Here is a 17,457-nt window from a genome sequence, read left to right on the forward strand (position 1 = left end):
CACAAATTCTGAGTATGGGTTGGGTTATTTGGAGAAAATTTATTTTGATTATGGTTTTTTTTGTTTTTTTATTAAAGGTTCTGTTTTTAATATTTGATTTTTTGTATTGTCTGGAATTTGTTGTTTTTTACACAACTATGTTTTGAGAGGTGTATAAAGACCTTACTTAATGAACCATTATGTTTTTATTACCTTAGATTGAGCAATTTCTAGCTACATACACAGCGGATCCCCTTACATGGAAGTCACCACCATGTTTCTACGGTAGCCCTAAATGGACAAACTGCTCTACCATTCAAATATTGACCTCATGATGTCACCATGACACAACGAGAGCATTTCGTGTTTTTGTGTCACTTACAACCCTTGGATTGCAAGTCCGACTCTCTAACCATTAGGCCACGACTTCCCCACGTATAATGTTTTTAAGTTCGACACGAGGTAGCTCCATGCTATGCTCATTGGAGGCAGTGACACCAAATGACCCGTCTCTTCTCGCTGAATTCGGGGTTGATTGATCTGCCTCGAGTTCACAGGTCGGATGTCCAACTTCTAGACCTTATGCTGCATTCCAGGCAGGTTTTTGAGCCTGTAAATCACGACTTCAGACCACGACTCACGACTTTGTAGCGCTCCAGGCAAGTCAGCGCCATATTTCTTGAGCACAAGGAATTGTAGCTAGATTATTAATTTTACTGCAACGTTATATTGTCCTAAAGTCTATTTCTCACCATATACCACTCGCATAGACACCGCATCCATAGGCAATATTATCCTTAATGGCTGCCATTGATGTTTCGCGGGCTTTGTGACGTCAGAGCTCGGAACTGGGAGTACATCGATCTAGTACGAGTTCATGGGTGGGAAGTCATGGGTTTGACTGCCGTTCCGGTGCACTTTCACGGGTAGAAGGTTGGAAAAACACCGGTTACGGGTTGCCTGGAACGCGGCATTATTTCCAAGTATGAGAAGGTGGGAAAATCCGAATTTCGAGTTGTCTGGAATGCAACATAAGGTAAGGTAGGATGAAAGTAGCAAAACATTCAATTTTTGACAACTGTTTTATGATAGAAATGTTAAAATACTAGTATTGCGAACGTTACTTGACTTGTTTTTTTTTTTTCAGACATGGCCGTTTTGAATTGAATGTATTGTATTAACATTGTATTAATAAAATAAAAAGACATTCGCTGAAACATTTTTCAAAACATCTTCCACAGACAGAAGTCGTGCAGGTTTGGACCGACATGAAGGAAAAAATTACGAAATAATTTTAATTTTGCGGTTAACTATCCCTTTAAGTTTCTTGCCATCAAGTTATCTTTTCCTTTTTCCCTCTACATTTTAAGAATCCTTTAAGATAACTAATTATCGTTTCATCTTCAGCTCTAAAATGAACAACCCACAGATCAGCATCTACAGAGAGAGGCCACAGAAGGGTCTCTCTTTCTATTTCCTGTCTGTTTCCATATATGTATATCCTTATATGTATATTCTTGCTTCTCATTTTCTCTCAAGACTGCTTGCAAGAACACTTAACAGAAATACACTAAAATAGTACAAAATAATCACTGTTTTCTTCAGCTTTCATATGTTTGCTGTGAATGAGTCATATGGCATGCGAAAGACTTGAAATGTTTAGGCCTACGCAACCTTGACCTCCAGCCAGAGATGCACTAATGGCAGGTCGTGCGCAAGAGAACAAGATCCGTCTTGATGTTAAACAGTTAAAGGAAAAGTTCAGTTCACCCAAAAGTTTAACATTTGTCATTACTTATCCACACGTATGTAAACTTGTACACATGTGAACCAGTGCCAATTATGCAATCATGCAAGGTGAATAGAATACAAAAAAAGTAACTAATAAATATCCCCATTCCCCAGTTGAATGATTACATTAAGAATTGCAAACATTTTTTACATTTTTTTTTTTTTTTTGTGCAGGAGAAAAATCTCACTTTAAGAAAACAGTGTTTAGAGATATGCATTAATTGAAATCTACAGATACAAACATGAAGTGCTATTAAAGAAACACATTAAAGTGTATTTTAGATATTTTCTTTCCACTAGTCTGCAAAATTACTTTATGCAAATCAAAAAAGCCCCAAATCTCAAAATCAAGAGGTGCAAAAAAAAAAAAAAAAAAAAAAAAAAAACAGTGTTTTTGCCTGTAGTGTCTCACCTTAAATCTGGACGTGAATGAGATTGCAGAGAGGACAAGATTATCAATAAATAATGGCTTAAACGACATACAAAGCATATTTTATCAAATGAAATGTGGATGAATGGTCTCCGGTGAAGAAAAGTAACAGCATGTTGAAAAAAAAAAATGATGTGACATCACGGAGCCCTTAAAAGCAGGTACAGCATTTGGCCTGTCCCTCTCTTCTGTCCTCTTTTCTGCCATCATGTGGTTCCTGCTCCTGTATTTGCAAATATCAGCTATTCAAGGCAAGTGAAACTGTATTTAATAACTAAAACAAATTCCATATTCTGACTCTGTTTACATGCACTGTGTTCCATTCTGCTGTTAATGGGGCATTTAACAGATGCAATTATATTATTACGGCACATGTGTGTTTAATGTTGGACCAAAAGTAGTCAGAGACAACTGATGGAAATGCTTATAATTTGCTTTATTTAGTAATTCAGTGCAATATTTTTATTATATAAAAATATTTAATAAAAGACTTTTCATTCAAATATATATATATATATATATATATATATATATATATATATATATATATATATATATATATATATATATATATATATATATATTTGAATGAAAAGTAGCTTAATATGTGAGGCAGCTGAAGCTGATAGTAATAAAAAAAGATGATGATGATTATGACAATATTCTCCAGCTTGATTTCAGATGTTCAAAAGAGCATCTTGTATATCAAAGGAACAAACAAAAATAAATAAATGATCATCTATGGCATAATTAATGGCCAGTCGGTCACGTATAACTATTCCTTGTTTTAACCTTTTCAAATTCCTGTAACTGTATTTAAAGGAAATTAACTTTAATTGAAATGAATATATATAATTTTAATATTATTAGTCTGTAGCCAGTAAATCTTGCCAAAGATCATCATGAAAATGCACTTACTGACCAGGGCTGAGTTTCCCAAAAGCTTCGTAAGCCTAAGAAGTTCGTAAAAACGATCGTACGACTGATCTTAATATTAGGCTACGGTCTGTTTCCCAAAAGCATCGTTACTTAAATAGCACTTGAAAATCGTCGTAGATGTACGAGTGCTCTGGAGTAATCGTAAAGCCCTAAGTGCATCGTAACAAGACCGATTTATGCGGTCATCTGCAGGACAATCGGCAGATTACACCTTTAACTTTATTTAAGTGCTTTATTCATGTGATTATATTTACATTTGAATTTATAAATGAAATAATTAAAAGGGCAGAAAACAACAACAACAACAAAAAATACAAATACAAATCTAAATTAAATGACTGAACAAAAAAATGTAGGAAACATGCTTCAAAGACTGGGAAAAATAGTGATAAACTAAAAAAAATAAATAAATCAAAAAACTGTCATTGACTTACTGACGTGCAGCCATCTTGGGCAGCATTAGGTTAACATTTCAGTAAACGAGCGTGTAGCCTACAATTACGAGCCGTTCTATAAGGTGACATTTCAGCACTTGACGAACGGATAGCGACTCCTAAGTAGCACTTAAAGCACGGCTACATGCGACTGTGTTAAGTGCATTTTTGGGAAACGCAGGTGAAACAGTAATGAACGTTCGTAAATTTACTCTAGAAAACGCTCTTAAGCGCTAAGATCAATCGTTATCGGGAAACCCGGCCCAGTATGTTTTTACAACTAGACTACCTTAAAAATGCTTTAGTTATTTAAGGAATCTTGTTTTGGACATATATTGCATACAGAGAAATTATATATATATATATATATATATATATATATATATATATATATATATATATATATATATATATATACTATATATATAAATCAATTTTATAATTATAACATCAGATAAATAAATATATATAAATTATAAAATAAATTATAAAATAAATTATATATATATATAAAATCTTCGGGTGCTGTTTAAGAATACAGTTTTAGTGTCATACACATTTATTTATTTAGCTGTTTGATTACTAGCGCTTCTATCAGGCACTTGAGAATAATTTGAATGTGTTAAATTCAAAAAGAAATTTGAAATGAATGAACATTAATTAATGAATAAATTAATAAATAAAAACGTTATTATTTAAAATATCTTGAAATATGTCTCCATCTTAATTAATATAATTAATAATTAATTAATAAATAATTAATAATTAATTTGCAACTGGACAAAACTAACTAGTTTTGGTTATTTAGTATTAACACATGCATACTATAGCATATAAATACATCTTTCATACTTTTTTTTCTTTGTCTCCTCTAACTATAATATAAATTAACAGATTTAATACTGCAAAATCAAAGCCAGTTGCATTCATTCTAAATGAAAACTGCTACAGTGATTAATATATTTTAGTACATGATAATGCATCTTTGTGGTATAAAATATGTGTTTAATTAATTAATATATTTAATCTACTTAGTGGAATGAAAATGGTAGGGATACATTTATGCATATTAAAACACATGACATGAGTTTTGAGTCCATTTTCAGATGTAGATGATCGGTGCAATAATTTTTTAATTAATTTTCTAGACATAAAGAGACCAAAACCAAGATCATGCTGTGGTTTGTATGTCAAGCAAATGTTCTTCACAACCCTGTGTGGAATGGCACGGTTATACCTGTTAACTTACTGATGCTTATGTGTAATGGTTTTATCTCAGAATCTGCTTAAACATGCAACTCGTCAGAATTTCAGAGCTGAAAACCACAGGCAGATAAGAGACCACAGCAGTTTCTGCAGAACTCTGTTCTCAGAACTCAGCCACATTTTCCAATGACCATATAAGGTTAAAAGAGATACCTTGACCCTGATAATATTATATCTTTTAATTTATAAATATAACTTCTGTACTCTTTATATGTTATTGGATGTTTTTTTGTTTTTATTTATGACAGCATAAATTCAAGGTCTGATAAAAGTAATGATGTGCTGTACTCCTTATATTGCATTCAAAAGATGTGTAGCTATTTCAAAATAAATTATTTTTGGTGGAAAAAAGATGGTTAATTATTAGTAAAATTGAATTGAATGTTATTTTCAATTTAATTAATTTCCTTTTTTTTTTTTTTTTTGCAGGTCTCAATGTGACTTTACGTAGCTCTATAAGCCCTTGTATAGGCCGGCTGGAAGTGTACAAAAATAATCAGTGGGGCTTAGTGTGTCATCACGGGTGGATAAAAGAAAATGGAGAGGTTGTGTGTAGATCATTAGGGTGTGGAAATCATAGGCGCTCTGATAAAGAAATGACCGTCTACAAACATCCACCTCCACCCCAAAAATATTTAATGGAACACGTGAACTGCACATCTAAAGAAGAAAGCATTTGGAAATGCCCAATTGTTGAAGCAGATGAAACAGCCTGCACAAATGATTTTGTTGCTGTTGAATGCTCTGGTAGGTAATATTCTTTTAACTGAAAAAAAAAAACATACAAAAAAAACAAAAACAATTATATTTGTATTGAGGTCATCTTTAGTGTCCAGATGAGAATCAATACATATTATTGATGCCAGGCTTTTCACCATAGGAACAGTTAGACTGAGTTTGAATCTGAATGAACAGTATAATAAATGTGCTGGCGTGGTGGAGTTCTCAACGCCTGACGGCATCATCGGGGTCTGTAATGATAAATGGGGTAAGTGGACAAAAACAAGTACTGTGTATTAGTTTATTTTCTATTTCTAAATCATCACTGACCAAAATATGACGAAAAAAAAAAGTCTGAATGGCATTGCATCAGATAAACAAACAAAAAACATGTCATCTAAACTAACTAATGAACTTTTCTAAACCATTTTTGCAATGACTTTTAATCAAATGATCAGCTTTCCTCAAGTTCACAGAACTTGTTTTTTCTTCCCAAGCATCCAAACTTTTTTGACTACATTTTGAGCAGTGTTTGCATTTTTTTAAACCCAATGTATATATTTTTAAATATATAAATTATTAATAATGATTAATATATAATTATATATTCGTGTAAAATTTGTATTTATTAATTAGTAAATGTTACATTAATACAAATGCCGAAATACCCAGATTGATAAGGTCATATGTTTTCTACATACAGTATTCTATTAGAAATAATGTGTTTAGTGTTAATAAATTGTATGTGCATGCAAATGATAGAACTAACGGCACTTTTCTGAGCCATTTTTGCAATGATTTTTATTCAGCTGGTCATTTAGTGGATATTCTCAAGGTTTTCTTTATCTTTTTTTCCCCCAAGTTGCCAAAAACTTTTTTGAGCAGTGTGTATAGATGTATTGTCTTTGTTGTTATGTATTTATTTTTTAACTTTGGCCAGATAAAATCAAAGCAAATAAGATATGTCAGGAGCTTGGTTGTGGAGATCATTTTTACATCCCCAAGCCTGGAATATTCAAAGAACAACAGAGCAAACAAAATGTATTGCTTAATTGTGTTGGCAATGAGAAGTTCTCTTGGCAATGTATGGAGAGGTCAGACTGCAAGGAGCGAGCCAGTGTGATCTGCACCAGTAAGTGTATACTATTATTAAACAGCTCTATGGAGTACTTTGCTCTGATTGGTCAGCTGCAGCATTCTAATATTCTAATATTCACCATCATCTAGCAATGTTATGTACCAGTCCATAAATGCATGTTTGTGGTGTAAATGTAATGGTACTGGAATCGCCTCCAAATCATACAATACTTCTGTAAATGCTTTAAACTTTCTATTTAGTTTCCTATTTTTTCTATTGTTTGTGTAAAGTGAGAGGTAAAATTCACATTTACACAGAAATGCTTGTATTACACAGACCACGAGAGGTTCCGTCTACAAAATGGCAGCCATCTTTGCTCTGGGTTGGTGGAGAAGTACAGTGTCACAAAAAGCTCAGAGGTTCTTCAGCAGACAAACGTGATGCCTGAAGACATCTGTTCACAACTGAACTGTGGTTCCAATGGAAATTTCACAAACCATAATGGAACTAACATACTGACGTGCTCAGGTAATACTGAGTTTCTTGCTTTGAATAATATTACTTTGATAATGATAAATATTAATCTTTATGAATAGATTCCATATATTAATAAATCTGTAATTATTAATAAATAAACGTTGCATGAATGCAAATTAAGTTGAATATGTTTTACTGTGTGTTGAAATTTCACAAAAGGATTATTATTATTATTTGTATATTTATTATATTTATGTACGTATATTGTGGTATAGATTACATAGATAATAAAGACAATCACTTAACTTTATTTTTAAATTATGATTATAAGTTGTATTTTATTGTTTGCGAAATTTTAATATTTTCCTAGTCTCACAAGAAGTGCAAAACACAGTGGTAGAAATAGGCCAAAAAAGACATCATTCTGATTTACGAAAAATATATAATATAATAAATAAATTCACTGATTTTTTTTAGAGTTTTTGAAAGTCTGATGATAATGTCAGCATCACATATTTATTCTTATCTTACAAAAGTTTTATTAATAACTGCAAATATTTTTATTAGAATGTATTAGAATTTAGTCCTTTTTTATTTGTTTGTTCATTAGGAATTGTAACAATTTCATTTGCTGTATTCACAGACACCGTCAAACTCCGCAACTTCACCAAAAAGTGTTTTGGAGCTGTTTCCGTTGATGTGAATGGCACTAATTATAGAGTGTGCTACAGAGATCTGACTTTGTCCCTTAGAATGGGGGCAGTGGTCTGTCGAGAGCTTGGCTGTGGCAAGGTGCTTCACGTGCAAGAGAACCAATTCTTAAATGATTTGATGATTAATGTTGAGTGCCAGGGTGACGAGAAGTCACTGTGGCATTGTCTAGTAAATCGTGAGACAAAACAATGCATGGGAACCAAAGTTATATGTTCAGGTAACTAAAACAGCTTTGCAACTACTTATAACGAACCCGGAACAACCAGGAAAATGACCAAGTTTTTTTTATACTGTATATGACAGACAGCTTGGATGTACATCTGAGTGATGGTCTGGGTCGCTGTTCTGGACGTGTAGAGGTGCAGTGGGAGGGCTCATGGTGGACCATTGGCTCTGGCTGGACCACTGAGAATTCAGACGTGGTGTGTCAACATCTCAGTTGCGGTACATCTAACAGAACAACTACAAAACATTTCATACCAGTAAATCAGCAGCAACTGAAATCGTCAAAAAATTGTAAAAGCTCTTCAGCAAAGCTCCATGAGTGTTTTGTTGAAACCTCCACTGAGCCTCCTTTCAAGCCATCAAGCCAAAAAGAGCAAGACACAAATATAATTTGCAAAAGTAAGATATAATATAATATAATTAATAATATAATATTATATTATATAATATGCACTACTGGTCAGAAGTTCATAGTAAGTGACATTTTTAATGCTTTTGAAAAAAGTCTCTTATGCTCACAAAGATATGATCAAAATACAGTATGTTTTGTATTATTGAATAATTTTGTAATTTGGATCTAGATTACAATTTTTTTTATTTGATTACGTTTTAAAATGTAATTTATTACTGTGATGTAAAGCTGAATTTTCAGCATCATTACTCCAGTCTTCAGTGTCACATGATCCTTCAGAAATTATTCTAATATGCTGATTTGCTGCTCAAGAGCATTTGTTATTATTATCAATGTTTAAAACCGTTGTGCTGCTTAAATATATATATATATATAAATAATTTTTTTTTTTTTTGGGGGGGGGGGGGAATTGTGATACACTACCATACCAAAAAAAAAAAAAGAACGCTTTTATTCATCAAGGACACATTAAACCGATCAAATGTGATTTAAAAATGCAATTTTTTTTTTTCTATTCATCAAAGAATCCTGAAAAAGTTGAAACTAAACTACAACAACAACAAACATTTTCAACACTAATGATAATAAGAACCATTAATACTAATTAAGCACCAAATCATTATATGATTTCTGAAGGATCATGTGACATTGAAGACTGGAGTAATGGCTGATTTGCATCACAGGAATAAATAACATTTTAAAATATATTCAAATAGAAATGTTATTTAACATTGCAATAAAACATTTAATATTTTTACTGTTTTACTGTATTTTTATAAAAAACAGCATTGGTGAGCATAAGAAACGTCTTTCTAAAATATCTTAATTATTCCAATTGACCTGTGATGTAATATAATACCAATATTGTTTTATTGTAACTTTAAACTTTTTTATTTTCATAGTTTTTAACATGCTTTGCAAGATCCCAATAGTTGTTAGTTTTGTTTATTGAGTAAATACCTCTAAGGTGTCACTCTGATTACTCTACACAGTCAGTAACCACAAATCCTTTATATGTGTTCTCAGAGGAAGAACTTTTGTCCTTTGAAGGTGATTTGCCCTGCCAGGGAAGAGTACGCATCGAGTCAATTGATGGTGAGACCCGCTGGCTGCTAATGGGAGAAAACAACACAAAAGCCAGCAACATATGCCATGTAATGCAGTGTGGATCTCTGAAATCATTTGTTCCGGCGCAAAACATGACACATGCCAATGTCACATGTTCAGGTACAGGACATGTGACACCACAATGCCTCATTGTTTTTAACTTATTATCTAACTGTAATTTCCTGCAAGCTTGTTATTATCTTCTGCAAGACATAATGTAGCTTTGTCAGTGATGTGTATAAAATGCATGTATTCCTTTTGATGCCTCCTGTAGGATCAGTGAGTGTGAAGCTTTCAAAAGGTTGCTGGGGAACGGTGGAGGTCTGCAGAGAGGAGCAAGTAGGGGAGCGCGAGTGTGGAGAGATTTGTAGCTACACTTGGAGAACAAAAGAGGACTCCAATATGATCTGTGGGAACCTGGGCTGTGGAACACCAATTCCGGGCCAATTAACACATCAGATAAATAGTCCAAATGTGAGCTACTATAGTGTGTACTGCTCAGAAAATGTGAAACATATGAGCATGTGCAACTTTATTCCCAAGAAAAACTTTATCTGCAACATCCCAGCCCAAGTGATATGCACAGGTAATGTAAAGAGTTGCTTTATTCACGGACAGAAGTTTATGTTAACTCATGCTTTATTTATCAGAATTTTGGGCTTGTCACACATAAAACTGTTAAGGTTTAAAATGTGTTGTTTTTATTTTGTATTTTTTATTATTTTATTAATCCTGAGGACTATACTTGTGAACCCTGGGTTAACGTTATTATTTGCATGTTTAAAAGGTTAAATGTTGATTGGACAAATACAGCATGTTATGAACATGCAACCTGTGTGAAAATGTGAATGCTTGAAAATCTCACCACATAAATCTAATTTGTCTCCTAAAATGTACCACAAAAAAACATAAAAATAAAACAAAAGAATTCCTCCAGTTTGTCTTAAATAGACAATATGGACCAACATTTTGCAATCAGACGCTGAAACTAAACAGTGTGGCAAATGTTATTTAGTTTATGATTGATTGTCAAAAGATAACCTTACCCTTTCTACAGGATTACAAACGTGAAATGTTGAATAACCCAGAAATAAAATGGGCCTTAAAGGAATAGATAAACGAAAAATTTAAAAATAAATAAATAAATAAATAAATTTTAATTTTGAACATTTAAAAAAAGAAAATGTACTCACCCTCAGGCCATCCATGATAAAGATGAATTTGTTTTTTCATGGGAACAATTTTGGAGAAATGTAGCATTACATCACTTGCTCACCAATGGATCCTCTGCAGTGAATGGGTGCCGTCAGACTGAGAGTCCAAGCAACTGATAAAAACATCACAATAATCCACTAGTAATCCTAAAGACTCCAGTACATTCATTAAAATCTTAAGAGGTGAAAAGCCTGTGTGTTTTTAAAGAAACAAATCTATCATTTAAGAAGTTTTTTACTTCAAACCATTGCTACTATCCTCTGTCCAGAAATATTGCTTTCTCCAGTGGTTGTCTTGTCTGAATCAGGAGAGAAATATGCACTGATTAAACACTGTCAAGCAAAAACAGTTTCTACGTTTCTCGAAATCTGATCCAATGAAAAAACAAACTCATCAACATCTTAGATGACCCGAGGATGATTAAATTCTCAGCAAATTAAAATTTTTGGGTGAACCAATCAATGCAAACTGCCGTTTAATACCCATTTATTTGATACACTCTTCATAGACAGCATCAAAGTTAGACTGGAGGATCCGAGAGACAAATGCGCTGGAAAAGTGTCGCTGCTTTACGCTGGGCAGTGGATACCTGTCTGCCAAGACAATAATAATGAAGCACTTAAAACTGCAATCTGCAGGGAACTGAATTGTGGGGACAGTCTGCAGGGAAATGACCATCTTAGATTGACATTGCATGACGAGTCCCAAATCCCAGGACTATCGGGAATTAAATGTCAGGATCAAGCCAACTCTGTTTCTAAATGTGACCTCAGGAATGTTTCATTGAAAAACAAATGTACTTTTATGTATATAAAATGCACAGGTATTTATCATGTTTGATACTTCTTACTGAAAAAAGTGCAGACATTTGTCTCTAGGTCAAGGGTGTTGTTTCTTGTCTGACCTTTGACCTTGGCCATTTCTGCCATTCATGTGACAGATTGGGAACGATTGCTCCTCTATAAGAAGGAAGGTGAATGCAGTGGTCCAGTATATGGTTTTAGAAATGGAAAAACACAGCTCGTCAGAGAACAGGAATGGGGCCTCAAGGAAGGACAAAAGCTGTGCGAGTATCTGCAGTGTGGAAACTACACATCACACTCCACACGTGACATACACGATAATACTACAGAGTGGTGGAATAAGACCTATAATTGCTCAGGGACGGAGAACATGTTGGAGTGCGAGAGCCGCGATCAGCCCGTCCAGGGTCAGCGGCAGTTAAGCATCCAATGTGACCGTACGTTATAATTAAAGTAATAAACTGTTACTTGTTGAGATGAGTGTTTTCTTAGCATCAGTGATACATTCTAAGCTAAAATTATTTAAATGTCAAATATATATATATATATATATATATATATACAAGTAATTTTCCAGAATCCTCTAATTTACCCAAAAGTGTTTAAAACAGACCAGAGCAGTTTGCTCATTCCAATTCAAGATCCTGTAGGCAGGCCAAAGAACTAAAATGAATAGGAATCGCTTCTTAAATTCTTTTGATTTTACCAATCCTGCTATACAAAATATTACACAAAGGGCAATACTTGACTCACAGAAAAAGAAATATTTGTTTGTCTGTTTTCACTCTTTTCCAGGTAAACCTCCAGCCATTACGCTCTCAAATAATTGCACAGGCAAGGTGCTCATAAATAAGGAGCATGTTAGTGCATCTCAGTGGCTTGATAAGATGTCGGACAATTTATGTAACAACCTCGGCTGTGGTAATGCCATCCAACACTGGAGCGTTAAAACAGACACAAAAAAATGCTGGCATTTCAGTTGCACAGGATTGGAGACATCGGTGTGGCAGTGTGGCTCTAAGAAGGACAACTGTGAGAACATCCTCTCTGTGGCCTGTAAAAGTGAGTCATACACATAATACTGGGCTGTATTAGGACTGTTATCGTGGGTGAATATTGAATTGATGCTGAAATGTAGGCCAGTTTCTGATTTAAACACCCCATACAATTAAAATTGGAGTTTTGTGGCTGTCGATTTCTGTTTGCTCATACTGTACACTGGTGGTCAGAAGTTTGGAATAATTAAGATTTATTTAGTTTTTTTCATGTGTATATGCTTGTATAGTACTTCAGGTTTTGCAGATATATGCAAGTTTTTAAACATTAAAAAGATTAGTGAAATGTACAGAATATATCTAAGTTTTTTAAATTTATTTTTTTATTTAAATTTGTATTGCAGATAGTGTTAAATTCAGCTCCACTGAGAAGTGTGGCGGTAAGCTTGGGATCAAGTATAAAGGGCAATGGGAATATGTCTGCGGAAAACTGACTGACACTGATGCTGGGAAGGTTTGCAATGTGCTCCAGTGCAAAGATAATCAAGAACTGCTGAATGAACAGGAAATAGTCAAGGAAATAAAGGTGAACATTAAATGTCCAGAAAGCCACCAGAACATTTTTCAGTGTGTGAACCTTCTCAAAAATCCTGAATGCAGTCTTGGATATGCTGACATCAAATGTGAAGGTAAAGAACACAGATACCATACACTTTAATATAGGAAAATCATTTTTATTGTTTTAGGATTTGTTTTGCCACTGCTTGCTTTCTTGCATGAAGTTAAATAGCTGTGGTTTTGCTTGATTAAAGGTTAATAATCTAACCTGTGAAACTGTACCATTAAAATTGCAGGTTATAGTCCAAAAGTAGGTATTTCTTCAGTGCGTCTGGTATTGGGTCTATTAGGAGGCATGCTGGGGTTGCTGATTTTGTTTTTGATGATCAGAAATCGGAAACGCCTACTTTTAGCTTGTGAGTATCACTTACACTATACAGAAAGACATCATTCTGATTTTCAGACAAAAAATGTTTTTTTTACATAATAGAGTTACATAGTGATATTTGAAGGGCCTTCATCTTTTTAACCTTTTGAGGGCAGTGTTTCCCACTCCTTGTCTCACTACAGCTCAAACAATAGCAAATAGAAGCAATAGAAAGCATACTTTTCTACCTGTTTCTTTTTTGGCAGTAAGTCATTACAGAAATAAGAATGGCAAAGACATGAACACTGATATGAATGAAATGGATAAGATGGATGCAGAGAACAGAGGTATACAGTATCATTTTATAATTATTACTTTGAACATTGTGAATATTGAGACACAAGCTAATGCTTTCCTTAATTGCTAATTATTATTACTATTTATTTTTATTTTTTTACTTTTGCAACTATTAAGACAAAATCATTCACACACACATATACACATATACACATACATACATATACATACATACACACACACACACACACACACACACACACACACACACACACACACACACACACACACACACACACACACACACACACACACACATATATAGGAAGATGTACAAAAATCAATAAACTATATGTGTAAATAATGTTATAAAACAAAAATATTCATTTTTATTATTAATATATTTATAAAATATTTAAGCGAAGATATTTATTATTTTTCAGATTTGTCTGAACAAAATGCATTGTTTTTAGATAATGATGAGTATGAGGATGTGGATTCTCTCATGGAGAAGTCAGGTGAGATATTCAAATATTAGTCTTATAATAGCAGGTCATTTTTAATTGTCAGTTTCATTCATTTAAACACATAATGTGTCAATCAATCAATCAATCAATCAATCAATCAATCAATCAATCAATCTTTTACTTAGTCTGTTCATTTTAGTCATTTATTTATTAGTTTGTTGCCTACCTGCCTGCCTACACATCCGTTTGTCCATCCAGAAGTTCTTTAATTATAATATATAAATATACTATACTATACTATACTATACTATACTATACTATACTATACTATACTAAGTAAACTATAAAATAAGTTTCAACAAATTTTTATCAATAAAATTACTGATTCTTTTTTATGTTTCATAATCTAAATTGTTATGTTGATTAATTGAAGAAACATGCTATTTCAGTCAGAGTAAAATAAATATTAGTGACACTGACTAAATGTAAAGGGCACATTCACACTCTAAAAGAAAAAAAATGAATTTATAATGTATAAATAAATTAATAGATACAAATGTATGTGTATTTATATGTGTAAGAATAAATTTGGTTTCTCCAACAGGAGAGGAGGATGAAGATGACAGAAAGAGAGATTCTTCTGGTACAGAATATGATGACATTGAGGGACAAGCAAATGGAATCTCTCCTTCTCAAACCCACCATGATGACAATGTCAACCTCCCTCTCCTGCCCAAGAGACCCGAGAACATTCTTGGTATGGCACTCAAATTCACACCACACTGTGTGTGTGTGTGTGTGTGTACCCTTATGGAAATGGAGCTGACCTTTTCCTTTGTGCTCTCATCAGATCAGGACACCTATGAAGTGGAGAAAGAGAAAGAGGAGGACTATGATGATGTCATACCTATCGAGCCTGCAGCCAATGAAAATGCAGGGACGACAGGGACACAAGCACATGTAGATGTAGACGTGGATGAAGGTGCAGATTCAGAAGCAGGTCCAGGTGCCGAGGCTGTACTGGTGACCACAGAGGTAGAAGTTCACACTCAGTGAGAGTAATGAAGCAGCCACGTGACCAAATTGTCTTTTAAGTTAATGTTAATAAGAGATAAGATTCTTTTTCAAAGAAGTAGAATACTGGGAAGATTATACGGATAATAAATGCTGATGCTAACTCTCAAGATTTATCTCAAGATGTATAGTATAAAAGAATGGACATACAGGCAAAACTGATTTGGAATAACAAAATCTTTAATTAATTATCTTCACAGCAGAGTATGACTTGATAAAAAGAGCCAGTCAAATTTTATGTAATTATTTATGTTTTGATGTGTAGTTGTTTTGAAATTGTTTTGATCTGTTTTCTTCTGTTTTGCTTCATTTGTTTTTAGTCTGTTAAAGCTCATGAGCAGGCCCACATGAACTCAGCAAAAACCTTGAAATTTAAATTTAATATAGGCTATCCTGTTCGTTTGATTTGGTAATATCTTTGAAAATTCTACAAGGTCAATGCTTTTAAAATGTTTAAGATCTGAAGTTCATTTAATGGAATGATTCACCCAAAAACTAAAATTAGATGAAAATTTCCAATTTGCTGAAAAGCTTGTTCAGTACAGATTTGGAGAAATTTAGCATTACATAATTTGCTCACCAGTGGATCCTCTGAAGTGAATGGGTGCCGTCAGAGTCCAAACAGCTGATAAAAACATCACAATAATGCACACCACTCCAGTCCATCAATTAACATTTTGTGAAGTGAATAGCTGCGTGTTTTAAGAAACAAATCCATTATTAAGACATTTTTAACATTAAACCGTTGCTTCTGACTAAAAATAAGTCCATAATCCACTAACATATTTGAACTGTTTGGAATGTTTTTCTTGTAAACAGTGCTTGATCTGTACACATTTTCACTGGATAAAGTAATATTATGGATAGAGGACTCATGTTTTAGCTGGAAGCAACAGTTTGAAGTTAAAAACATCTTTATGGATTTGTTTCTCTGTTTCTGGACTGGTGTAGTGTGGATTAGTTGTAATTTATTGTTAAGTTTATATCAGCTGTTTGGACTCTCATTCTGACGGCACCCATTCACTGCAGAGGATCCATTGGTGAGCAAGTGATGTAGTGCTAAACTTCTCCAGATCTGTTCCCATGAAGAAACTATTCCTATTTTACACTATGTAAGAGCAGTGGGATATCCATTTAGTTTCCATCCATTTTCTGGGTCAATAACAAGGCAAACATTATCATGTAAAAATACATTTAGTTATGCAAAAAGCAAATGGAGCAAATGAATTAATCTGTAATCAATAGTTTCCTTAATGCTCCATGATAGTACTAAAAAATTTAAAATGATGCTCTCAAAGTCACAAAAAATGAAAACCTACATTAGGTGCTATTTTGGCAAAAACTATACGCAGTATAATTTATTTGCGCTGACTCATGAGCATGTGTATTAATTTTACTAAACTATCACTTTTTTTTAAGAGATGTTACTTATTTTTAAATTGATTATAGTTTTTAATACAATTTTACAAATTTACATTTTGAATGATTAAACCATAAACTCAAATAATGCATTGTTTAGAATTTTTGCAGGCATTTTGTTTGATCTGCCTTTTGTTTTTCTTTTTTTTTTAAATTGCTTTTATAGATATTTCCATATTAAGATTTATTTCACATTAAAGTAATTGATACTTCTGACTCTTTTGTATACTTTTATGAAATTGAATGTCGTCAGTTTCATGTATCTCAGTAAATCTCAGAAGAGCTGGAGGTGAAAGGGTGTCAGTGGAGACATGCTCTGGTGCTGTGTGTTAAACTGTATCGTTCTATAACACCTATAGTTTGATTCACAGCACAAGAGTTTGCTCTCTATGCTTCATCAGTAATTATCCTTCTAATTGCAAACATGTCTGATTACATTTGACATCTGCTCACACATGCTCACATTTAAACTCAGTAACAGCTGCTGTGTACTATAACTAGTAGTACTAGTGTTACTGTATTTTGGTGACGTCTTCCTGTGACCGGTGAAGTTCACATGTCATCTGCTTTACCCTGAGGGACTCGTTTGTAAGTGGTTTGTATAAACAGAACATGGTTCTTTTGAAGAGAGCTGACCGTGTGTCTTTAGGGGCCGGAATCTCTGAACACAACGTTCCAAAATTCAAATGA

The 17,457-nt window shown here is 33.5% G+C and overlaps 1 protein-coding gene across 2 annotated transcripts; it reads left to right on the forward strand.

The window, feature by feature from the left end:
- The first annotated feature begins 5,272 nt into the window (after positions 1-5,272).
- On the forward strand, positions 5,273-16,941 carry LOC109071295 (scavenger receptor cysteine-rich type 1 protein M130-like). 2 transcript variants are annotated; one of them, XM_042761754.1, is made up of 17 exons: positions 5,273-5,586; positions 5,720-5,827; positions 6,500-6,691; positions 6,974-7,165; positions 7,758-8,045; positions 8,132-8,452; positions 9,492-9,692; positions 9,847-10,158; positions 11,296-11,610; positions 11,728-12,027; positions 12,386-12,652; positions 12,990-13,274; positions 13,440-13,559; positions 13,777-13,857; positions 14,281-14,325; positions 14,879-15,031; positions 15,125-16,941. In XM_042761754.1, the coding sequence occupies exons 1-17, from the start codon at positions 5,436-5,438 to the stop codon at positions 15,328-15,330; spliced, it is 3,537 nt and encodes a 1,178-aa protein (XP_042617688.1). In that variant the 5' UTR covers positions 5,273-5,435; the 3' UTR covers positions 15,331-16,941. The 2 variants fall into 2 exon arrangements, with proteins under 2 accessions (XP_042617688.1, XP_042617687.1); XM_042761753.1 differs by having other exon boundaries at positions 14,251-14,325; positions 15,125-16,940.
- Positions 16,942-17,457: the final 516 nt, after the last annotated feature.

The sequence above is a fragment of the Cyprinus carpio genome, chromosome A8 (assembly GCF_018340385.1).
Source record: "Cyprinus carpio isolate SPL01 chromosome A8, ASM1834038v1, whole genome shotgun sequence".
Lineage (NCBI taxonomy): Eukaryota > Metazoa > Chordata > Actinopteri > Cypriniformes > Cyprinidae > Cyprinus > Cyprinus carpio.